This window comes from Clytia hemisphaerica, unplaced genomic scaffold, assembly GCF_902728285.1.
Source record: "Clytia hemisphaerica strain Z4C2 unplaced genomic scaffold, Clytia hemisphaerica genome assembly, whole genome shotgun sequence".
NCBI lineage: Eukaryota > Metazoa > Cnidaria > Hydrozoa > Leptothecata > Clytiidae > Clytia > Clytia hemisphaerica.
This window is the reverse complement of record NW_027103888.1, coordinates 70556-97032: the sequence shown is the minus strand read 5'-3', so window position 1 is coordinate 97032 and position 26477 is coordinate 70556. Positions and strand designations below refer to the sequence as shown.

General features: G+C 35.1%; 1 protein-coding gene across 1 annotated transcript; it reads left to right on the top strand.

Moving 5' to 3' along the window:
- LOC136808518 (interaptin-like) lies at nucleotides 1-21999 on the top strand. The gene is made up of 14 exons (XM_067065044.1): nucleotides 1-865; nucleotides 1426-1452; nucleotides 2071-2132; nucleotides 5550-5725; nucleotides 13815-13948; nucleotides 14373-14498; nucleotides 14859-15049; nucleotides 15296-15618; nucleotides 17546-17823; nucleotides 18044-18885; nucleotides 19121-19384; nucleotides 19806-19926; nucleotides 20322-21151; nucleotides 21835-21999. Exons 1-13 carry the CDS (start codon nucleotides 416-418, stop codon nucleotides 20898-20900), a joined length of 3573 nt encoding a protein of 1190 aa, XP_066921145.1. The 5' UTR covers nucleotides 1-415; the 3' UTR covers nucleotides 20901-21151; nucleotides 21835-21999.
- Nucleotides 22000-26477: the final 4478 nt, after the last annotated feature.

Genomic DNA, 26477 nt, shown 5'->3' with positions numbered 1-26477 from the left:
ATATTTTTTGAGCATGATTAAATTTCAAAGATTTGCTTGTTTGTATTCAGTTTGTTTCAAAATGGTAGACAACTTGAAAAGTGTTTTTTTAAGTTATTTGGGATTGTGTGCTTTTGTTCTTTCTTCAAGACTTGTGATTCATTTTCGACTTCTAGACTTTTTCCTTTTTCCATTATTTTATTGACAGCTTGAAATCCTTGGAATTTAAACATAACTTTTGATTCAGCATGATCGTATATTTCTTATTTTTTAGAATTTGATATCATATCAATTTGCATTTTCAATAGCTTGTATCTTAAATCAACAAGCAGACATTGGAGTGTCTGCTAAACCCATTAAGAATATCTTATTCGAGAAAGAAATCTTATCATTAAACGTGATTGTGGAAATTCAATTTTATCACAACTCTTAAAGAATGGATTTCTTAAGGGGAGGAAATCAGAGGAACACAGAACAGCAACGTAATATCGATGTTAACCGTGTAACAGTTGATAAATCACATCAACAACAAATCACAGTTGCTCTACAAAACCATATCACTGGTCATCAGAAAATTGTAGATTCTACCAACGTAAATACGAGCAATTCTGAACCAAACTACATATCTCAATCAAGAAAATCTTCAACTGATTCAATCAACAAAAACAAACAGTATCAGTTTGTTGACAGTGAACGTGAAAATGTCGAGCATGATGAATTGATGTTACATATAGATGATGATTGTATACTTGATCATCAAAGTGTTGAGGGAGGGGGTGAGATAAAACCTAGACCATCTTCATCTATGCTTGAACAGTCTGGTGGTCGGGATAGTGGAATTTCTACTGAATCTTCGTCCTCGAAATATCAAGAACTTTTCTCGAAGGTAAATTGTTTTACACGTTTTTTTGGCTCCAATCCTGGATTTCCCTTTTTTTCCAGAAAATTTCAGCAGAGATGTTCCTTATTGAATTCTTCAATGGTAGTCCATTGTATGTTTATTGAATGTTGTTTCGTCAATTTTTTGTCATATTTTTGTTTAGGCTTTTGTAAATTCGTGCAAGTTCAAGTTTGACTCACTGTTCCTTAACTTGTTTTTTTATTCTCAGCCTGACCAGTTCCTTAACAATTCCTTATTTTTAGTCTACACAATAGACAAATCCAGGCTTTTAAGCCTTACTAGTAGGATTTTAACGCTCGAAACGAAGGAAGATATGACTTAGCCTACTTATTTTCGGACCATTTGCAGCCTCAAGTTTGTTATAAACGTGTTCCTTATGAAAAAAACGTGCATTTCCTTTATCCTTTTCTTCCCATTTTTTCCCATTTTTTTCTGACAAAGGGGCCTTCTATCGAATTAAATAAAGGTTCGGACTGGGAAAAGTTTATTGTAATGATTACGGTAAATAGTGACAATAACCAATATTTTCTAATTTCAATTTTTAGTGTTCACAAATTGAAGATATGATACAGGTTTGAAATCTAAATTTTAAAATCAATCATAAATTTTTAATTTATTTTAAACTGTGGTAATTGAATAACCTAAATTTTAACCCTTAAAATTAAACTTAACGCTAGAAATTTGGCCGCGCAGCAGTCTCTCCCTTTGCACAAAAAAGCTGCAAAATTACTGTCAAATGAAAGCATAACATCTGCCAATTTACCTGCTTCGGGGTTTTCAAAACATTGCTGCATGACATCTCTCTGGGAAAACTTATCAAAAGTCTTTTTGGCTCCGTATAGTACCGCACAGTGTATCCCTAATAAGGTTTTGGGAGTGGCCTTTGTCTTTTTCTATCTCAACTCGAAACATCCAATCAATAATTTAGCTTTCGTTAGATTTTATGTTGAAAATAATTAAGCTTTAGAATTTAAAGAGAACAGCTTTAAAATCCCCCTTTTAAAATTAATAGAAAACTTGACAGGGAAGAAGTCCAAGATGGCTACCTATTCAAAATGCTAAAACAAATCACTAAACACTCTCTTTATAAATTAAACTTAAAATCTTGATTTTTTGTCACTCAGTTGTGATGAAGTTACACAATGTCTTTCGACTACGAGGCTTATGAAAATTCTTTACGACTTTTTCAGGAACGAGTAGAAACTTCACAAAAGGAACTCCAAAGTGCAAAGAAGAAGCTCGAAGAATTGAGGTTGGTATATTATTGTTTTTGTTTATCATTTAAAAATCATGAGTGACACGAGATTTACTTTAATACGAGGGTCTCTTAGTAAGCCAGTCCCCTGCTTTGTACTTTGAATAGTTCAGAGTTAATTAAAATTTGGACATTTGGACATGGAAAAAGGAGTACCTCGTGTTACTGTAAATATCTTTAGTTTGACGAACTAAATAATTTCATCAGCCTTGTGTGATGCTCGTCTCTCTTGACTTACTTGCGATATCTTCTGATATCAATTGTAAAAGGGGTTACGCGCGATACGAAAATCTCGTGTTCGCAAGCGAAAGGTTTTTTTACACTGCATACCGTAGGATTGCTAAACTTCCTTATTCCCAGCGAAACTTTCCGATTGCTAGTGTACAGCGGAAAAGGACCATAACGCCACAAAAGTAGACACCGATTTTTGCAGGAGACGCCTAGAAGCGAAAAGATCCCGGAGATCGGGCAGGTATGTTTTCCCGGGAATGAGAAAGTTAGCAATTTTATGATACAATTTTAAAAAGTTCTACCCAGCCGAACAAACCTTTTTTGGTAATTTTCATGATCGTCACGAGTGCAAGGAAAATTTCTATCAATGCATTTTAAACATGTACAAACTCTAAAGAACCAAAAGAAAGTTGATATTCTATTTTCAAAACAAACTGGTTTTTTGAAGTTTTTTTAACTCAAATATCTTAAAATTTCAACCTAAAATACTTTTTCTCTTTTCTCGTTTTTTTAAATCAGGGGGTAATGAATATCTACAAAAATTGATCTTGTTCATCAAAAATTGAGAATATTTTACAATAAGAAAACCAAAGGAAAATTTATATTTTCAAAATAGATGAAATATTTCGCATATACTTTCATATATAAAATATTGGAGAAAAGGTAAAATATATAAAATATTGAAAAAAAGGTAAAAAATTATAGCATCCAAAAGTTATATTTTTTGAAATGCATGTCAAAAAGTAAAATACTTTCAAAACAGGGAAACAATTTCATAATTTCAAACATACACTTTTTTTAATATTAAGAACAATTTTATAAGAACAACAAGGCTCAAAATCGCCAAAAAATAAGAACAATTTAAGAACAATGCTGAGCCTGAAACTACTAACTTCAATCAATTTAGGGGTCAAAGTAATAAAAATTGGGTATAATTCCTAAAATACCTGACTTACATCCTATTAATAAGAACATGATAGAAGCTCAAAGTGCAAAAAACAAAAAAAGAACAGTCGAGGCTCAGAAAAATTTTACTGGTTCTTATAAAAAAAAGTGTAATGCAAAAGAAGAAAAAAAAATCTCATACTGTACTGGGAAACATTTTCATAATCTGAAAGAACGTCGAAAGGAAAAAATTCCCCTAGCAGAAGGCATTTTGTAATTTTCAAAAGCATGCTGCAAAAGCAAAAAGTGTCACATATATAATTGGCAATCATAATTTCCAAAATTTCCAAAAAGAAAAAAAGTCTTCATGCCAGGATATTGCTTGAAAAAATTTTCAATTGAGGCGAAAATAAAAAAATGTAGCGTTTCTGGAAACCAACCGGGAAAAATAATATTTTTTGATCTATGGCTGCAGACTATGGGTTCATCTATATAGTTCATTATAAAAGAAATCAAGTTGGAGCATTTAAGTTTTAAAAGTAGTTTGGTTAGATATTCCCACTTGTAGATCAAGAATTGTTTGTTAGTTAGTAGTTGATACATTAGTATTCGAGGCTTACTTCATACTGTTTGTACATAAAAGTTATTGTTAAAGTTCTATTTCAATGATCTTATATAATTACTTAAGTCATCAAAAAAATCAAATAAAAAATTATTTTCTGGCTGGCCGCATCAAAGCTTTTTTCATTCACCCGCATTCCGGAAACACTACATTTTTTTTTTTTTGCCTGACAGCAAAACTTTTCTACATTTTTTAAATGCATGTGGAAGAACATGTCAAGTTAACGACAAACATTCTCCACATTTTAAACGTACGGGGAAGAAAATGTCCAAGTTCACAGCAAAAATTTCCACGTTTTAAAAGCACGTGAAAGAAAATGTCCAAATTCACAGCAAAAATTTCCACGTTTTAAACGCACATGGAAAAAAATATCCAAATTCATAACCAAAAGTTTTCCACGTTTAAAACGCACGTAGAAGAAAATGTCCAAATTCACAGCAAAAATTTCCGCGTTTCAAACGCACGTGTGCAAGAAAATGTCCAAATTCACAACCAAAAGTTTCCACGTTGCATTTTTAAAACATCAATCATCAATCAGTAAATTTTGCTTTGGTTTTAAATTTTTACATTAAAGCTAACCAGTTCATATCCAACCACAACCATTTCCTTGGGTGCCGCATCTACCATCTGACCATCATAAAAAAGTGAGTTCAAACTTTTTTGATGTCGCAAAATTTTTCAAATATAGCATGGTCAGATTTATCCACAAATATTCAGTCAACTGCCTTGTTAGAATTTGTGTAAATATACGGGCAAAATTGAAGTTAGTTTGTTGTGAAAGTTGATAAAATATCGACCAGATAAAATATCCTGTTTTTCAAGAAGAGATTGCATCAGTCTCTCATCATGCCAAACCAAACGAAACATCAAATTCAGGAAGGAATAATAAGAAAACTTCATCATCAACCATTTCTTGTAACAATCAGACAAAAATCATGATCCAATTCAACTCATTAAAGCATAAAAACCAAAGAAAAATAGCGAAAGAGCCTGAAAGAGCGGTAGCAACCAGTTGTTTATTTTTGCCGCCATCTTTGTTTTGACTGTTAAAAGGCAGTATGGTCCGATCAACAATACGCTTTCGAACCGAGCGACGTTTCCCGATCGAGAAGGATACTTATATTTTCCTTCGACGTTTCTCGAAGAAATGACGTATTCATCGTCGTACGAAAAACATCCTACTGTTATTCACGCCGGAGCTCGATTTAAAAAGAGATTTGGAAAAAATCCATTACGTAATGCTTCCAACAGACAGTCGGGTACAGGCGATAATTCTCCATATTGGGACTTAAGACAGTTGCACACGACGACGAAAGTCTGAATGGAAACGAGGCTGAAAAAGGGTAAAAATCGATTTTATCACTCCGCATATCAGCTTTTTTTCCCGCGCTTTTGCCAAAAGAATCGCACTCGCTCGCTGCGCTCGCTCGTGCGTAATAACCCATTTTAATGTTGAATTGTCTGGGGACAGTGAAGTCATGATGTTAATGGCATGTTTCTTTTTACAGAAGTAAATACTGTACAGGATAGAGACAGACTTGGGAAACTCGGGGATTTTTGTAACAACTTTGCTTTATTTTATTTTGATGTTTTAAGTATGTCACAATCAACTCTTTGAAAAATTATGTCTTTCGTTGCATTTGTAACTTTTAAATTTCTTTGCTCTCTCTTTCCAGGCTCCTACGATTTGAAGAGAAAAACATTCTTCGGCAAGAGATTGAACAACTTCATGAGAAAGTCGATACTGAAGAGAGCCGAACCACAAAGCTAGAAGAAGAGCTGAAAAAATCAGAAACAGACCGTCTGATTACGTCACAAAGAGTATCTGATTTATCCAAAGAACAAGAAATAGGTATGTTTCTTTATGTTTCTTTTGAAACCCCTGTGTCACAGACCCGCTGGGACCCCAGCCCCACTGGAAAATTTGGCAAAAATTTCGTCCCCGTAGGAAAAATAATCTGGAATGACTTAGATTTCATCCCCATTCGAAATTCAATGTTTAAACTTGGAACAATAGAATTTCTATCCTCATCGGGATTTCAATAGGAATTTTTATCCTCACTGAGGAGAAAAAGTTCCAGTGGGGCTGTGAGACAGTGTCTTTTGGGAACCTTTGGCAGGAACTAATATTCTTGATATACGTAAGACAAGATGACGTCTGAACCTCCCGGACTCCGTTAGAAAAATATGACTGACTAATATCACGAATTGGGGATTTATTTAGTTGTTTAGGAAAATTCAGCCAGGCAAAATTGTTTCCTTATGTAGGCGGTGGTACTTATTTCATTTGAGTATCATATTATGGTTTTTGGAGGGGAGTCAATTGAAATTTTAAAGGATATATTTTATTAATCAAGGTTAGACAAATCGATGATGTCAAAGTGCTCAATGGGTAAACAGAGTCAGATAATTATCAGGAAAAGTTATTTTTCAACCAATCAAACAAAACTATATCGATATATTTTATTAAAAATCGATTTTTCGGATCAGGTGACGTTAGCGTGGTCGGTGTCGTTTAAGTGAACTAGTATATTTTACAAGTTCACTTAAGCGACACCACCCAAAATGATAGTACCGAACTGACGATGGCACATTTCAGAAAGTGGGCCACCGTCTAAGATATAATTTACTGGCCAGCCAGAATTCACTAGTTCACTTAAGCGACACCAACTAGTTCACTTAAGCGACACCCGCTAGTTCACTTAAGCGACACCCACTAGTTCACTTGACCGACACCTACTAGTTCACTTAAGCGACACCTACTAGTTCACTTAAGCGACACCTACTAGTTCACTTAAGCGACACCTACTAGTTCACTTAAGCGACACCTACTAGTTCACTTTTAAGCGACACCCGCTAGTTCACTTAAGCGACACCCACTAGTTCACTTAAGCGACACCCACTAGTTCACTTAAGCGACGCCTACTAGTTCACTTAAGCGACACCTACTAGTTCACTTAAGCGACACCTACTAGTTCACTCAAGCGACACCTACTGGTTCACTTAAGCGACACCAAACCTTACAAGTTTACTTAAGCGACATCCGCTAGTTCACTTAAGCAACACCAAACTTTACAAGTTCACTTTGCTGGCTTGGATGATCTGCTGGCTTACCCAAGCCTCGCAGCAAGTTTAGCTAGTTCCGGACCATCGCGCCGTATTCATAGCGGCTATATCGTCCAGGATAGATTGATTTCTCTGGCGGGCTTGCAGTTGCACAGTTGCACCCAAATTTCATATCACTGAGATGCTGTTTGAGATGTTGTTACAAGGGAGTTTTGTACAAACATAACGTCAATAAAATCAAATGCAATGCAATGCTTCGCCGCCAGGAAAAAGTAGGTAAATCGTAATTATTATCCATATAACGGTCATTAAGTAAGCCATGAAAGATTCTATCGGTGGGCAGTATTGAAAGGTTTTCTGACTCATAGTCATACCCGTGGTGAGGAAAATAAAGCGCCAGGCTTCAGATGGCTGAAATATCATCAACCGTTCGGGTCATTTGCGGCCCGCTCGGAATTAGATTGAAGTCGTTGCATTGAAGCGAAGAGAGACTTACGAAGAGACTAAACTAAGGTGGCCGTCTTTTGCGGCTATAACTATTGTTATATTACCATTAACACCTATCAACTCTAAAGCTTGAAATTGAAAATGACGTCATTACGAAAATAAAAATGAGTACCTTAGAGGTAGATTCTTAACTTGAGGTCAAGATTTTGTTGATTAGCGTTTTTGACGTCAATTTTGGCTGTTCCAAAGAAGACATTATCAAGTCAATCCTTTCTATTGTTAACCGGTTTGTATTTTGACGCGGTCTTACATGACATTTACGTCCAATTTCGCTTGACCAATTGACTACAGGCCTATACACTGCAAGAGGTTGCCCGTCAGTGACGTCAGTTTTTTCAAAGGAAAATGAACACTGCGTTGAAATCATTCGTTATCATTCACTATTTTCAATTTTTTTTTTTTTTTTTTTTTGCTTTCGTTATTTTCCCCTACAGAAAAACAGTGCGAAAAATCAACCGAAGCGGAAAGAAAAGGGTAACAAATACAAAAATGACTGGTTTTTTTTTTGGGCTATACTGAGAAATATTGCCCTCGGTCAACGCAACGACCTCGGACAACATTTCTCAGTATAACTCTCAGTAACCGGTCATTATTGTATAATAGTAAGAAGAGCCATTTTCTATACTAATCCTATACTAACTATTTACGAGGGCAATACCGTAAAATATTGACCGAGCTTGCGTGGGCAATACGTTTGATAGAGGTAAATATTAGTAATAACATGATTTGGAAGGTTATTCGGTATTAATAGCCTCGAGGCTCATTGAAAACATTTCAAAATATTACTGTATATAAATACTAATTTTGAAATGTTCATGAAACTAAGATTACCCGAGAATACCATGTTATTCCAGAAGCAGCCAACGAGCCCATTTCCCCGAAATATCTGTTTCCCTCTTCCAGGAGAGAGATTTTTTTCGAAAAATGGGGAAACAGATTCGGTTATCTAGGAAAGACCTTTTCCTTAAAACTATCTGTTTCCCCGCTCCAGCTGAGACGTCATTAAAGAGAAACAGATCAATATTTCTAGGGAGATGACATGATAAATTGGGAAACAGACATCTGTTTCCAAAAAGATGACATTGCATTGGACTTGGCATTGGAAACAGATTGGACTTTCTTATCTTAGGGAAAATTATTATATGGTGACGTATGGTCTCCTCTATTTTCTTCTGTAGTTTGATTTTTTTCCTTTTCTGTTCCTTATTTTTTTCGGAAATTATTAAAACATTCCAAATTATAAAAAACATTCCATTGACTCTCATTTTGATTGGCTTAAAAATTTCGTACGATATTTTACCAATAAAAATGCTCCAAAGATATCGTACGATACTTTTCAACTACCTTATTGGCTCTTTTTACGCCACAATTTTGGCTTACGCCAATTAGGGCCGTTAATAACGCCAAAATTTGTAAAAACGGCTACTCATGCTTCAAATTAGTAAATAATGATATATATAGTAAAAAAATTGCATTGGGATATCCTTCCATTGAAAATCACTGATTTTTGTTTTAGATACCGCGGATATCCGATACCGCATTACTTCGAATAATCGCCCCCTTTTTTTAGCGTCCCTCCAAAAAACGCCCCTCTTTAAGGGAAAAATTTTTAATATACGCGCCCCAAATAAACGCCCCCTTTGAATAAACGCCTTCCCTCTCTGGGAAGGGCGTTTGAAACAATCAGCTGTAATTAAGTCTCGTATGGAGAAAAACTTAGATACAGTGTTAAAGATTGTATTCTTTTAGTATTTAAAGTAATTTTGACACCAGTTCTACATCTCTGAAAGAACATATTTGTACTAACAGAAGAACAAAAAGGCAAAAAAGCTCCCAACTCGGGTAAGTTATGGCATGTCTAAAAATTACCATAATTTTTAGATCGCATTAGTCGACAGAAAACGACCAAACAAATGACTGAACATGAAGGGTACTATGATGTAGTTTCTAACCTGATGTGTAACCTAATTGTTTTTTCGCCGATTTTCGCGAAAAACCGCAAAAACTGATTATGACGTCATAATCGATGACGTCATAAAAACTAAAAATTGAATTTCTCAAGGGTTGTTTATCCAACTGTCTTCAAACTTTCACCAAAGATGTATCTCGCTAAAGTCAATCATTTGAAAAAAACTTTTTTTCAAAATTCTGATTACGTCAGCAAAAGATAGGATTTTTCCTTTTTTCTTAATTTCTGCTGACGTCATGAAAATTTTGAAAAATTTCTTTTTTCAAATGATCAACTTTAGTGAGATACATCTTTGGTGAAAGTTTGAATGCAATTGGATAAACCATTTTTGAGCAATTCAATTTTCAGCTTTTATGACGTCATCGATAATGACGTCATAATCAGTTTTTACGGTTTTTCGCGAAAATTAGCGAAAAAACAATTAGGTTACACATCAGGTTAGAAACTTCATCATAGTACCCTTCATGTTCAGTCATTTGTTTGGTCATTTTCTGTCGACTAATGCGATCTAAAAATTATGGTAATCTTCAGTTTTTCAGACATGCCATAACTTACCCGAGAATTTACTTTAACAAAATGGCCTTGGATACAAATTATTTAATAAACGCCCCATTCTTTTAAACGCCCCCTGGAATAAACGCCCCTCATAAAAGCCAAAAAAATTAATAAACGCCCTGGGCATTTATTCGAAGTGATACGGTATGGAGTAAAACAATGGATAATTTTTGTCTTTAAACCACACCTAAAACCCTTCAAATTGAGAAATAATGATCAAACGTTGACGCCGATTTTAGCTAAAAATTGCAAAATATCTTGGCCCTTTTTATGCCGGTCCAAAAATAACGCCAAAGGGCCGGCGTAAAAAAGGCCGGAAATCCTCGTTCATATCAAGGCGATTACAAAAAAAGCGGGGCTAGTACGGACTTATCGCCCCGCTTTCCTTTTCAAATCTAAGCTGAATGTATTCAACCAAGAATTTATTATAGACACTGGATAGACAACGAGCAAGATTTTCATTGATTTCTCATGTTCTAGCCTTGTCCGAAGTAATGACATTATTGTTCACTCTCCTTCCTCCATTAAACGATTTTTCGTAAAAATTTAATCATTTTTTCATCTGAATACAGTCATTTCAATTCCCAAATGAAAATTAAGTTTTCCTTAAAGAGGCAAACGCATCAAAAGGGAAAGACAACGAAACGACAACGAACGAAATTTTTTCACAGCCTATCCTCTATACGATTTCTTTACATGAAACTAATACTCTAGGGACTGAGTTAGGTCCCGAATGCGCATCGGCGTATAGTCATTTTTTCTTTTGATCATGAAAGTATAGTCCTTGAAGAGTCAGAAAACGTGTGTGGCGTTATTTGGATCAGGCTCAAATTTCCATAATGGCGGATTTTAGATTTCAACTCTTTTTAGCCCTCTTGCATGAATTTTTTTTTTTTTGACTTTAAACATAGACATATTATATACCAATCGATCACAAATTTTATGCTGATTAAGAAAAGGGTCAGAATCATGGTCTGAAAATTTCGTTATCTGGAGATATGAAGCACTTTCGATTTCGATTTTTTTGAAATGACTACTTTTGGCTCCAGATTTGCGTGGCTGTAACATTTGATTGGCTTACTCAATTTACTTGAAATTTTCGGAGGGTTTTGCCTACCGTTCAAATAGTAAAATTCAGGAAAAGTTTTTTCTCTACATGAATTTTGAAATCCATAATGGCGGATTCAAAATTTTCTTTCGTCACATGGGCTCTTAGGCTCTGCTAGCCTAAGAAAAATATTTTTTGAGCTTAAAACCCTGCATATTATATACCAATCGATCAGAAATCTTATGCTGATTAAGAAAAAGGTCAGAACTATGGTCTTAAAATTTTTCTATCTCGAGCTATGAAGTACTTTCGTTTTCAAAACTTAGAAAACGTAAGTACTTCGGTTCTCTTGATAACGAAATTTTCAGACCATAGTTCTGACCTTTTTCTTAATCAGCATAAAATTTCTGATCGATTGGTGTATAATATGCAGGGTTTTAAGCTCAAAAAATATTTTTCTTAGGCTAGCAGAGCCTAAGAGCCCATGTGACGAAAGAAAATTTTGAATCCGCCATTATGGATTTCGAAATTCATGTAGAGAAAAAATTTTCCTGAATTTTATTATTTGAACGGTAGGCAAGACCCTCCGAAAATTTCAAGTAAATTAAGGAAGCCAATCAAATGTTGCAGCCACGCAAATCTGGAACCAAAAGTAGTCATTTCAAAAAATCGAAATCGAAAGTGCTTCATATCTCCAGATAACGAAATTTTCAGACCATGATTTTGACCTTTTTCTTAATCAGCATAAAATTTGTGATCGATTGGTATATAATATGTCTATGTTTAAAGTCAAAAAAAGAAAAAAAATCAAGCAAGAGGGCTAAAAAGGGTTGAAATCTAAAATCCGCCATTATGGAAATTTGAGCCTGATCCAAATAACGCCACACACGTTTTCTGACTCTTCAAGGGCTATACTTTCATGATCAAAAGAAAAAATGACTATACGCCGATGCGCATACGGGACCTAACTCAGCCCCTAGAGTATAAGAGGCCCCCAACATTTTTACTGAATACCGAGTGCGTGGTTGTTGAATACGGTTTCAGTACCATTTAAGACAAAAAAAACCCCGACAGGAGCCGAGGGAAACGTTTATGACCGCAATGATTATTCAATTTATTTATTGGCGTTTTACCGTTTTCCATTCCTCTGGAAACCTAACATGGAATTTAATTTTGCAAATCATTAAAATTGACTTATTTCATAGGAATTAGTTTTCGCGAAATTGGATTTTCTTAGACAAAAACAGTGGCAAATAAGCTTAAATGCGTTTTCTCCTTTTGTCCTAATAAGCAAAAATGTCCTTTTTTGCTGAGCCAGCAAAATTATGCTATAGCAAAAAGCCAAAATATAATGCTATAAAACGAAATCTCGACCTCAAGATAAGGAGCCACCTCTAAGGTACTAATTTTTATTTTCGTAATGACGTCATTTTCAATTTCATTTATATTTGATAGGTGTGAATGGTAATTACGATTTACCTACTTTTCTTGGCGGCGAAGCATTGCATTGCATTTTGATTTTATTGACTTTATGCTTGTACAAAACTCCCTTGTAAAAGCATCTCAGTGACGTGAAATTCGCAAAGAATTCGACCTATCTTGAACGATATAGCCGCTAAGAATACGGCGCGATGGTCCGGAACTAGCTAAACTTGCTGCGAGGCTTGGGTAAGCCAGCAGATCATCCAAGCCAGCAAAGTGAATTTGTAAGGTTTGGTGTCGCTTTAGTGAACTAATGGGTGTCGCTTAAGTGAACTAGCGGGTGTCGCTTAAGTGAACTTGTAAGGTTTGGTGTCGCTTAAGTGAACTAGAGAAGGTGTCGCTTAAGTGAACCAGTAGGTGTCGCTTAAGTGAACTAGCGGGTGTCGCTTAAGTGAACTTGTAAGGTTTGGTGTCGCTTAAGTGAACTAGAAGGTGTCGCTTAAGTGAACCAGTAGGTGTCGCTTAAGTGAACTAGTAGGTGTCGCTTAAGTGAACTAGTAGGTGTCGGTCAAGTGAACTATTGGGTGTCGCTTAAGTGAACTAGTGGGTGTCGCTTAAGTGAACTAGCGGGTGTCGCTTAAGTGAACTAGTTGGTGTCGCTTAAGTGAACTAGTGAATTCTGGCTGGTCAGTAAATTATATCTTAGACGGTGGCCCACTTTCTGAAATGTGCCATCGTCAGTTCGGTACTATCATTTTGGGTGGTGTCGCTTAAGTGAACTTGTAAAATATACTAGTTCACTTAAACGACACCGACCACGATAACGTCACCTGATCCGATTTTTCCAGCAACTCTTTATTTTTCTCCAAACTTTTTATTAGAACTTGCCATAAAAATAACACATCATCTCAAATTAAACGAACATCCATTTTTAATCGTTTTCAATGGTACTAAATCGAAAGTGTCAATATATTTGATTGTATCATTTATTCGTTGGTTTATGCTTTGTTGTCGTTTGATATTAGCAATATCGTGATAATTTTTTTCAATATTTTGAAAATGTGATGATTATTGTGGACTATTACAACGTTTATTTCACAGTTTTTGGAGCGTTTTTAGATTAATATTTTGTGATCTGATGTCGACCTAAATAAAAATCATGTCAATAGGTTGGTAAGATAAACAATAATTTAAAGTCACCTAAACCATGTATTATATAACTAATCAAGAATTTAACCATATGATCAAAAATAACATTTTCGGTCGTTTTTTCAGAGTGATATGTTACTCGAGCTCCCTGTAATAAACCCATTATTACCTCTCCTCCGGGTCGAGCTTTTTCCAAATAATCTTCTCGACCTCCACAATGAACAGGTAGTCAGATCAACATGATGCAAGAACAGGAGATCGTTCGTTTGGAAATGAAGTTGAAAGAAGAAGCTCTTGAACGAGTCAATTTATCGCAACAAATTGATCAACAAAGAAGAAATATCATTGAAAAAGACAAGGTATAGTCTAGCTATTTTCTTATCAGAACTACTAAACTTCTTTTGAAGTTCGACTGTTCGTTATTTTTAGGGCAAATTTGAGGCGTTAATACCCTTTTGTTACTACTTTCACCACTTACTCGCTTAAAATTTAGCAACTCCAGGCTCAGGATCGATCTTAAACTGTTATTATTGGACCTACCTCAGAGTTCCTATAAATTAACCGTTGTCCATTCTTTCGTTCGTCTGTTCGTTCGTTGCCAGCTTTTCTCGGGATCGGCTCATTAGTTTTTTTTCGGATTTTTTGCAAAATGACAATACCCAAAATGCGATGGAGCACGATTTTTTTTCAGTTTGTGTTAATGTTCTTTTGAAACTCGTCGTTCTTGGAAAGTTGTTCTTAAAAAACAAAAGATTGTCTCATCTATCCTCCATTACATTCCAGTTACGATTGAAGCTTCAAGGTGAAATTTACATATTGAACGAACGCATAACGCAATTAGAAGAATCTAACATGTATTACAAGAACGAGTCGGATATCAATTATCGAAAATCAAGAGAAAATGACCAGGTATTATTACGTTCGATTTCTTATAGATGTGACTGTCTTAATACATGAAATTAACTTTCTACAATTGAATTTTTGGCTGAATATGCCGTACAGTCAACTCACTATAATCAAACTTTTATTATTCGAATCTTTTTGAGCTACAGTATTGGTCGCCTCAGCTGGATTCGAATTTTTCTCTATTTCGAAATAATCTTTTGGTCCGGTGTAGATCGAATTAGAGAGAGTTAACATGGATTCACCTAATAAGCCCTATCAATATTGAAATCATCTTAGCTATCTTTGGTTGGTAAATCACATGCTAGGTATGCCAACCTGATGATATAAAGTTATTATATTTCTTCGCTAATCTTCTCTTTCTAGGCGCTTGTTGATCTCAAAGCAGAATTGAAAACATTACAAAAGAAATATGATAATGCTACGGTTGAACTGACCACTGCTAATTTACAAGTGAAGATGTTGGAAAGTGAAAAATCGAAAATTGAAGACATTGCAAAGAAGAATGAAGTTGAAATTGAAGATTTAAAGAAAAAAATTGATTCGTTGACCCAGAGGTAGAGTATTTTTTGTATAAGGACGTGAGGCTCAGTTTTTACCGATACTTAAGAACAAATTAAAATCAATTTGATTTTAAACCTCAAATTTCACTATTTATTTTAAGAAAACCACGTTTCCCAGTCTGGTTTATTATTAGGGTTGAAAATGACCAGTTTCCAAACCTGTCCTCGTGCTTGAAATTTCACACTTTCGAAGTTTTCTACCCTTAATTTTTATAAATCTTTTTCTCTCTTTTTTTACAGATCCGAGCAATCAGAAAAATACTTCAAAAATCGTGAGGACAACTTACAACAAGATTTAGAAAATGTATCTTTCAACGAATCTAAACTGATGGAGCGTTGCGAGGAGTTGGAAACTCTTTACCATGACACCAGACGGGAGAAAGATGAACAACACTTTAAACTTAAACAAGTCATCGAGCGCGCGGCCGCTTTGGAACAGCGCGTCAAAGAAGTAGAGGACGAGAAAACAGATATGGAATTTGATCTTTCGGAGTTGAAGAATTCATTGGTTAGAAGCATGAAACATTCAGTCACCAATGACCAAGAGGGCAATTCTACGACCGGTAATTATGGTTCTTTGGTTTTAGAAAATACATTGTGACACCCCCTTCTCACAGACCCACTGGGACCCCTTCCCACTGGAAAAATTATCCAAAATATTGCCCCGGTGGAAAACTATCCTCCAAGTTTTGTCCTCACTAAAAATAATCAAATAAAACAAAATAGTATGCTATTTTTCCTGATTTTTTGACGCGAAAACAATGGAATTTAAATCCCCAGCGGTAAAGAATATGGGATTATTAATCCCCATCATGTTTTAGTCCATTATTCATACCCCCACTGGATGAAAGAATCCCACCGGGTCTGTGAGAAGGGGGTGTATTGTGTTTTCAATCTTATTGTACTTATTCCAAATTCTGTAAAGTGAATAATGGAGTAAAAGTAGTAAAAAGATTTTTACATACCACCACCCAGACTCTTGGAAGAGGTATTTTACTACCATGGTAGTAAAAGTTTTTGGGACAATTTTTCATAAAGACCACCTAATTTTCGGACTGATTTTACAAAAAAAACTAAAAAATAATTATTTCTGTGACACATTTTTCATTTTGTACAAAAATTAATGTTTTGCCCTTTTTAGAATTAAAGTCTTTTTTATATTGACAAAAAATCTCGTGAATTTTTTGTTTGCAGCAAACAACTTTCCAACAGAAAATTTTTTTCAAGTAATAAAAATTTTCAGATTTTTTCAGAAAAGTTATCAAAAAAATTTAAAGAATTACAAAAATAGCTAAAATTTGCTTTGCAGTTTTAACTACCCAGGTAGTAAAATTTTTTCAACATCTAACACATAGATACCACCCATTTTAGTATTTAACTACCCTGGGTAGTAAATTTTCTTTTTCGATTTTCGTCACACAACCACCGTAGTAAACGTCATTAAGTCTGAGATTTTACTACCGACCCCCCTCCCTGGCTCTTTGACTGTGTGTAAAGAATTTTCTAAAGTTTAATTGCAGACTTCGCTTGGAAAAATATCTAAGTTTTTTATGCAAACAGTCATTATTCTTCTGTTAGCAGGGGAAGTTGTTAGCTTTCGTGTTTACATTCCGTTTAGCAAATACATACATCAGTTTTTCACAAGTAAAGTCGAAAAAAGGAAGATTTTGTTTTGAGCCTTTTTTAATTCAAGAGACTTTGGAATTTATGTTCCCCTTGGTCAGTAGTTAACATGTTATGTTGTTGAAGTCGTATAATTCATGAATGGGGAAATATATATTTTTTGAAACTTGTGAATTTTTCATAAATCTGGAGTTTAGTTTCGTATAGAAAGTATTGTAGATGATTTTTTTTGGAGTTTGCTTTGAGATCTTTTCGGGATAAGGTTTTTTATGGAGAAATTCTTTTTTCATATTTAGTGATGCTTTATAAAAAGACATATGCTGTTTAGTTTATTTATGCTTTGTGAAGACAGAGCTGACTTGTAGTGCAGATAAACTTTGTGCAAAGATTTTTCGATGGTTAAAACCTTTTGCATTTTTGTCTTTTATATGTTCTCTTCAAGGGAATTCGAAAAAAGAATAAGTTCTAGTTTAGACGTCTGGTTTTCTGCTCTTTTCAGCTTGGATCTATAGGCATAAGGCTTTTCGATAAAAATGAAAAAAGTCTTTCTCCTAACTTTAAAATCTTTCAGCATATACTGTCATATTTCGTCAAAGTACTTTAGTTTAAAAACATGCCAGAAGAGTTGCATCTTCAGATCTAGGAAGGCCTTTCTTAATTTAGAGTAGTTGGCGGTTCAAAATGTCAAGTTATAGAAGTTATTATTTTTCTTAGCATTCACTGTAAAGATCTATTAAACAATAAATTGAAGTTGAGATAAGAATTGTTTGATACTCAAAGTTTACGCGACTTTTCGTTACGATCTTCAGTCAAAAATTCTATCACAAATCTTATTGATCATAAATCGAATATAACTTTCTTTTTCAGTTGAAAGCAACAACAACACCAACACCATACTAACACCCAAAGAAATCGAAGCATTCTTCAACGAGAATAAATCGAAAATGTATAAATATCAACATGAAATCGATGATTTATCGAGTCAACTCGTCAAAGAGCGAACGATTGTGAACGATTTGAACGATACACTCGATGGGCTGAAAAACGAATTAAGCAAAGCGCAAAGCAACATGCATAATATCTCTTCTTTAAAAGACACACTCGAAACACAACAACAAAGAACTAATGAGACTCTCAGAATTCAGGTATTGCGGGCTTTAGATTTTCATGTTACATATTTTGACTGCCAAATCTGGCAGTGAATCTATTGTTTCTAAAATTGTTGGATCTGAATAAAAATTTTCTTATCAAAAATTGAAATTTAGTTTTTTCCTCAAAACCAATACAATTGAGAAGAGCCCAGTTTAGCCGATTAATGCCTGTAAACTTCACTCGAACTTTTATTCATGTGTCTTTTTTTTTAAGGAAAAAGACTTCGATCGAAAGCGACAAGAAAATGATGATTTACGAGAGATCATTAGCGATTACGAAAGGAGATCAGCGCTTCTGGAAAACGAAATCTCTCAAATGAACGAAGAAATAAAAAACCTTTCAAACAGTCATAAAGAAGAGAGAAAGAAGCTGAAAGCAAGGCTACATGAAGTTGAGACTCAAAAACAAATAGCCGAGTCCAGCATGCGTAAAAGTCAAAACTGCTTGGAAGGTGATAAGGAGAGGCTCGCGGACGATTTGATGCGCAAAACGAGAGAGAATGGAGAGTTGAAACAAGAGCTAGACAAATTGATTGAAGATAACAAGAATTTAGCTAAGAGACTTTTACACCTCGAATCTTATTCGGATCGTTTGAGTGAAATGCTGGAACAACAACAAGCCAATAATCAGAAATTGAAAGATAAATCTGTTAAAGAAAACCGATTATATCGTAACGAATCGGGTGAAAAAGAAGTCGAGATTTCAACCTTGAAAAACCAACTGGATGATCTTAACAGGAGTTTGAATGATAAACAAGACATGGGAGACCGGCTAGGAACTAAATTGAAGCAGGTTAAAGATAGTAACAAAGATTTGGAGAAGCATGTCAAGGATTTGGATAAATATAATGCAGAATTGAAAAAGAGGCTGGATCTTGTAAACGAGGCTCATATGACGGCAGAGAGGAAACTAGTAACGGGCGAAGAGAGTGTTTTGATGTTGAAACAACGCGTTGAGGACCAAAAAAAAGTTATTGAAGATTTGTTCATCAAAATCAAGAATCTGGAACAAGATAAAACAGCACTCAAAGAAGGTTTACAAACTTCTGAAAAAAGGTAAGGTTTATAAGGCGTGGTTTTGTTTCTCTGTAAAGGGGAACGCCTAATAATAATAATTTGAATGGCCTAAAGCAGATCTTTTTCAAGGTTACTTTATAAAAAATGTGGCTAGTCTTTCCAAAAAAAAAAGAAGATAATATAATCCTACTCACATCTTATCTCAGTTTTCACCCAACTTTTTTACCACAAGTTAAGATGGATTTGACTGTCATATTATATTTTCATTTTCTAGATTACACTTGAAAGAGGACTTGATTACTGAACTTACCAAAAAGACAGGGCAGGCTGCTGAGAATTTCAATTCGTTGCGTTTTTCACTTGAGAAAGCAGAGCATGATGGGAAACAGTATGAAAAGAACTTTTTTGACATGAAGAAAAATCAAATGAATTTAGAGAAAGCTTTGAATGAAAGCGAGGCTGAGAGAAGTGTATTGAAAGAACAGATATCTGATTTGCAACGGTTGTTGGTGAGGTCTGAAGATGAAAAAGAATTCAGGTAAAAATGCAATCACTTTTACATCAATTTCTGGCCTTATATCTCATCCACTACTCTTTACTATTGAAAAGAGTTTGAAATTCTAGATGGAAGCAAAGGGTTTAAGCTCTTAACCCTTTCCTCTCCAGAAAAAAAGCGTTTGAAAACAGTCTTCTATATCTATTCAAACCTAGAGAACTTCTCATATTATTGAAATGTCTTCTTGGCCCAATCATGACACACATTATGGTTTCAACGTTCATCGTTGCATGGATGTTATAGACGTCAAGTTGACGTTGTTTGGACGTTTTGGTCAATGAAACAAAATAGAAAAACAGATACACTCCAGTCAGCTGAAAAAGAATCCACCTTTAGACACGCCTAATACTTCTATGTGCAATGGACATCATAAATATCTTATCTGCCTTGTTTTTTTCAACAGCATGGGAGAATGTGCACGCTTCCAACGACAACTAGAAAACGAACGAATTTCGTTGAAAGAATTACAAGAAAAATATGAAGAAAACAATAAACGAAAAGAATACGAAATTCTCCAAGATCAGGTAAGGGATACAACACGATTTATACTTTCTTTTTTTGTAAGAACCAGTAGCCTTTTTGAGGCCCAGCTCATTTTCGTTTGTGTTTTTATAATCTATTTTCGTGATTTTTCCGTGCATTACCTTCAGTTCCAACCATTCCAGGCACAGCCTTTTCTGGAATTTCGGTGCTTTGGAGCTTATTTTTTTCTTATAACCTGACCGAAAACTATTATTTCAGCACTTCATTCTCAGTAATTTCATTTATTTTACAAATATGTATAATACTTTATCCGGGGGGGGTACTAGATTTGCGAGATGACGGGTCCGAGCCAAAGTTTATTTTATAATTTCAATCTCTCCTTGAATCAGTAAGGGTTATTCTATATACGTGATATCTATTCACTTTTTTCTTCCAGATGACTTTACTTCGATCAGAACTACAAACTGAAAGAAAACAACGTGAACGATTGGAAGATCTTTATTACAAGCGAGACGACCAAGTAACAAAACTACGTTCAACTTTCGACCAATCACTCAACACAATATCAAAAGACACTAAAAACATCAAATCCATTCTCGGGAAATCGTTGAAAAAATTAGACAAAGAAATCGATGGCAATGACGTCACGGACGATGATATGACGTCATCGGAGAAAAACTTTACGGTAGACGATTACACACCTCAATCTGGGCGTTTTTCGAATAGTCGTTATTTGAACCTGGCGTCGACTTCGTCTCATAGATCAAAATCCGCCCATGAAACGCCCGTAAAGGAAATCCGCTACACGTATTCAACACCCAAAATAACGCCACCGCCCTCAAATGCTAATGTGTACAATCGTGTTTCGCCACTCAAGGAATCACCGCGCATGATTGCCAGTAATGTTCCTACGCATGCGCGTTACCATGACACACCGACACGTGATTCGTCTACTACTGTAAGGATTACGTCATCCGATCGTAGCTCTAGAAGTAGCAAAAGATATTCTAAATAAACAACATTATAGACATCATTGATGTTGTTGTTGTGATCCTGCTTCCAACATCGAGGGTGTTTTTTAACTAACGTAAATAGAAAATGTAACAGGCTAGTGAAATTATAGAATTTTTAGTTCGCGTTTGTGATTTTACCGGTATGCTTAAAGTATAGCGGGTTAAACCTTACTATAGACAGGTGGATCCTGTAAAATTTCTTTACTTTCAACTTCACCACCGAAGGCACCAACTTTGAACTTTAACTTTACACGTTTCTTTTCTATAAGAACATCCGGTACATTGTTCTTTGTACTCTTAGGTGCCAAATAAACGGGGGGGTTGGAAAAAATTTTCAAATTAAATAAACTGGGGGACCTAATTACCGGGGGGGGGGAGGTTGGAAAATGGACCTTAAAAAACTCTAAAAGGGGTCAAAATAGACTAAATTTAGGCTTTTTAGAGTAAAACAAGGAACTTTCCTTTTGGTACCTGGGAATTTTTTCAAAAATCAATAAACGGGGGGGTCCTAATAAGGTCCGGGGGGGGTTGGAAAAAAATCGAAAAATTAACAAGCGGGGGGGGGGCCGTTTATTTGGCACCTAAGAGTAAACATTTTAAACGAACTCTAGTTTTTTAGATTTTATTTTCAACTGATGATCGTCTCCACGGCGTGAAACTATTAGTATTGAAATAAAACTAATTTACTTCATTCGACAATAGTATATGAACATCCTAAATTTTGGAAGCGGTTGGATGTTCTTAATTTTTTTAGTTTTAAACCTAAAAATCTTCTTAACATGTTCTTATTTTCAACATTTTTTGAGCATTTTTGTCCATTTTCCTAAGAAATTGGGTATTTTAGAGTCCCCAAAGCCTTAAAAGTTCATAACTTGTTCTTAAAAATTTTGGCCATCGAAGCCTGATTTTCTTATAGTTCTTATAAAGAACGTGTAGTTAAAATAATTTAGTATGTTGATCTAGAAATTACTTTTTACAACATTGAATTTTTATTTGTACAAAGGTTTGTTGCTTGTAATGATTTTTATTTTTTGGTTTTTTTTTCAATACTGTACATAAACTGGTATATTATGTGAATCAATGTTATTTTGACTGTCACAATCAATCATCAACTTCCACAGTTGACAAAGACGTCAACTTTATCGTAATGTTTGTTCCATAGTTTCCTCACTCCTCTTTAACTAGCCTCCTAACCCTAACCAATACATTACATCATTCATTGTCACACCCCTGTCTCACAGCCCCGGTGGAACTTTTTGTCTCAGTGGGGATAAAAATTCCAATTGAAATTCCAATGGGGATAGAAATTCTATTGTTCTAAGTTTGAAAAATCCATTGGGAATGGTTTTGGAGTGCAATTTTCGAACATGGAATTTCGAGCAGGGATGAAATCAAAGTCAATTTTCTAGTTGGGTTGAAATTCCAGGGTATTTTCCCACCGGGGACGAAATGTTTGCCAATTTTCCAGTGGGGCTGGGATCCCAGTGGGTCTGTGACACAGGGGTGTATTGTCTGTAACTAAACCGTTATAAACAGAAATTTCAAATATCATTGTCGTACTAACGTACTTACGGCTATTTTCAAGAAAGTTCGCTCAACATTTTCTGAGGACTGATTAGTCCTAAATGTCTCGATTACATTTTCATTTCGAGATTTGATGAATGTCAAACATGCTTTTCGAAAGATATAAAAGATTTCGAGTAACAGGATATTTCTAAATTTATTACATTCGATAATCAAGATTAGACGAATCGAAATTTCAGAAAATCCAGGAAACAAAATTTCTGTTTGTCAAAAAAAAAGAAAGCTTTTTTTGCGTTCTGAAAGGGTTGAACATCTGGAGGGAATGCACCAGAGAGGTTATGAATATCACCAAAGTCGTCAATTTTCTGGAATTTTGAAGGAAGTATATTCTCGTAATTTTTGTATTTTTTGATAAAATATACATGAAGCTATCATATTTAAAGTTGGGAATATAAAGATTACAAAATCAAAGGGTGGCCATTGAGCTCAAAGTCCTTTAGGATACAGAAAGCTTAGTTGGAAAACTTCATTCCAACACTTTTAAAAGAAAAAAGAAATCCAAAACCTTTGGGAATCTATAAAGTTTCTGTCTTGTGGTTTGGTGCTGGTAACTACTGAAAATTTCAAGATCGCCTTGTCTGTCGCCTACGATTGGGATTGTCTTCACGATGTTTGCATAAAATATACATATGTGGATATCTCGTAAAATAGGCCCATTTTCTTCGCATGGAGTTATCTTTCTTCTCATAACTACAAAGAGAATTCCCGTAAACGTTGTACCGTTTATCTAAATCGTTGACACCCGGTACGTACCAGGTCATTCCCCAACCTTTGGGCCAAAGGATTTTATATGCGGCTATCCGTCCTCCAAGAACTTCCTGATCAGCATTGAATGAGAGCCCCGATTCCCATCGGCAATCGGTAGATACAAGACCGTACACGAGTCCACATCGGGCTTGTGAGCTTATGTCGTGCACGACTTCAGCTGTCTCCTGTTGCGATTGGACAATAGCGATTGCCACGCATGCGCATATAGCGATTTGTATGAGGATTGTGGCCCGGGACATTTTTCTCTAAAATTGAAAAAAAAGTAGAAATTGAAGTGACTATTTGGCTTCTGTAATTGCCCCGAAGGAATTTGTTACTTTGAGAGATAGGATATTATCTGCAGAAAAAATAGTTTTGTTGCAATTTTATAGAAATCAAAGACTGTAAATTATTTTTTAGTTAGCCATTTTATATTTACACAGGGGAGGGGGGGGGTTGGACGAACATTTCTAGAGGGTAATCTGGGATAAATTTCCAGGGGGTGTTTTCTCATTTTTCCAACAGGGTAAAAAGTTATTCTAAAATTTCCAGGGTTTAAAAGACTGATTTTAGTTCGTCCATCTATGCTTTAAAAGGTATGAAAAGAAATTTTTCAAGGGTATTTTTGCAAATTTTGCCATTTTTCAGTGGTTATCCACACATTTTCAATAATTTCTTTTTGACTTGAAAAGGTTCGTCCACCCCCTGTACTCTTAGGTTCCAAATAAACGGGGGGGGGGGGGTTCGAATAAACGGGGGGGGGATGGAAAATTTTCTAGATTTTAATAAACAGGGGGGGTTGGAAATTGTACTTCTGAAACCCAAAAATAAGGTAAAAATAGGCTAAAATCAGGCTATTTAGAGCAAAATAAGGGGTATTCTCTTTGACAGCTGAAAATATTCTTAGAAATTAATAAACGGGGGGGTCCTAATAAGGTCCGGGGGGTTGGAAAATTTTCGAAAAAATTAACAAGCGGGGGGGGGGCCCGTTTATTTGGAACCTAAGAGTATGTTTTTTTATGGAACAGCCCATTCTGCTTAAGTTTTTATTTGGGGTAAAGTCTGACTACTTTAATCGTAGAAATTTTAGCGAGACTAATTTTAGCGTTTTAGCGAGTTTTCCCTATTTTCGCTAAAATAAATCTCGCTAAAACACGCCGAATCGACAGATCGCTAAAATTTATCCGCGCGAAATTTCTGGTTATATTGCCTTGATACATTTTTATCAATAGAAAGGGTTTCAGTGCAAAGAAATGCTAGAAAACGAATTCAGTCAATAATGTAATACGAGTATTCGCTAAAATTTATCCACGCGAAATTTTTGAAATCGTGATTCGCTAAAATAAATCCAAAAAAAATCTAGATTTTTCTGACTCGCTAATATACGCTAAAATTAATCTCGCTAAAATTTCTACGATTAAAGTATACAATCGAAACTAGAAAAAAGTAAAAACCTGGTAATTTCACTCACTTTCCGCCTTTTCGCAGTTTTATTACTTGAAGTGTCAGACTTTATCCCATAAAAATTTCCAGGCCTTAGCAGCTAGTCTACACAATAGACAGCTTCAGGGTTTTACGCTCCAAAGTTGTCACAAATCCTAATATTTCGGCTCCCTACTAATAAATGAGGGGTCTTAGCAATGACAAAATGACCCCTTTAACTTACTATCAAAGATGAAAGATATGCTGCTTGGTTGCAAAGTTCGTTGCTGGACAACAGTAGCTGTAGTAACGCCTCTTTTCCCCAAAACTCAACTAGATCATAAAATTGGGCTATCTCCAATTATTTTGTGAAGGATATCAACAATAACAAATCATTTGTCCGCCATATAGGCGGAACCTACCGTCTAGTGACGGTTTTGCATGGAAAAACAAATAACACCCAGTTAGGAAAATTAATTTCATTGGCTTATAGGGATTTCCATGAACAAGTGATTATTCTTGAATCAATCATATAGAAACGACTCTTGAGAAAACTCCAGTAGATTAAACTTTACGATAACGTTCAAAAGATGTACAGTCAACGTCTTTTTAGTTATTTATTCAATATTTTCTGAAAAAGGAAACTGTCGAACAGTTAAACAAAATTTAAAAAAGGGGGCGCGGAGTCGAATGATAACTTTCCGTGAAAAAATAGATTTTTATGATATGGATATTTTTATAAGCAACTAAATTGATGATTTTAGAGGACTTAAAAAATCGTTTTGTTTTTGGTCTAAAACTTTTTTCCTCGAGAATCCTTGAAAAAAGTTAAAAAAAAACCCCAAAACACGGGTTTGCTTATAAAGATGTTACGGTAATGTTTGTTTTTTAAGGGTCGGTAATATTTGTTATATTTATTCGAAAGCTTTTGGTCAAGACTAATCGATTAGTTTTTCTTTTGTCAAAGGTACTTAACAATCTGGTGAACTTTGTTTTTCCAATCGATTAAGACGACTTGTTTCGAAAAAAAATTTATGCCAGACCAAACTCTAGTCACGGAACACACAGGGCGAGACCAAATTTAGACCATGTTCAGACGATACGGTTCCGTTCCTTTCCGAAACGAAACGGTTCCGAACTAAGTGTGAACGTCAAAATTCGAAACGTTACAAAGCAAAACATATCGAAACGGTTTCGCTCCACTTTTTTCGTCAGAGCGGAGCTGCTCTGTTTTCTTTCTCCGAAACGTTCCGAAATCAATATGAACACACTCGATCCGTAACGAAAATCATACCGGAGCAAAACGGAACAGTAACGTGTGAACATGGTCTTAAATAGTTTCTGGAGGGTCCTACAGACTCTTAAATCACTACAGACTGCTTCACGATCGTTACGCGATCGTCAGGTATTTGGCATAACAGACTGTTTTTCGAACAGTTTTCTAAGTTTATGAGAATTACGTGTAAGTAATATCTCGAGATCTAGAGGATTTTCATTTTCGAATTAACGTGAAAATTTGAATTAGGCAAAGTTTGCGCGTATATCAGGACCAAAGTGAACACAAACTTTCTTATTTAAATGGTTTTCCCAAAACACTAAAACGAAATCAGCACTTGCTTTTAAAGTTTAATATCTTGTATAATTTATTATTGTTTGTATTATTTACCTAGAAAAATTATCAATAAAAAACTCTAGTATAATGATCGTGCTATCATTTTAAATAATAATTTACCTCAAAATTTATAAAATTCCAAAACAGAACTCAAATTTTCATAACGAAAGCTGACAAATTGACCCTAAGGAATTATTCGAATTTTAAAGACCCC

Excerpts from the sequence above, each read along its gene's own strand:
- LOC136808518 (XM_067065044.1), top strand. The coding sequence starts at position 416 with ATGGATTTCTTAAGGGGAGGAAATCAGAGGAACACAGAACAGCAACGT. Across the intron at positions 866-1,425 it reads ATCAAGAACTTTTCTCGAAG|TGTTCACAAATTGAAGATAT; the intron begins GTAAATTGTTTT and ends TTCAATTTTTAG. Across the intron at positions 14,499-14,858 it reads AATCAAGAGAAAATGACCAG|GCGCTTGTTGATCTCAAAGC; the intron begins GTATTATTACGT and ends TTCTCTTTCTAG.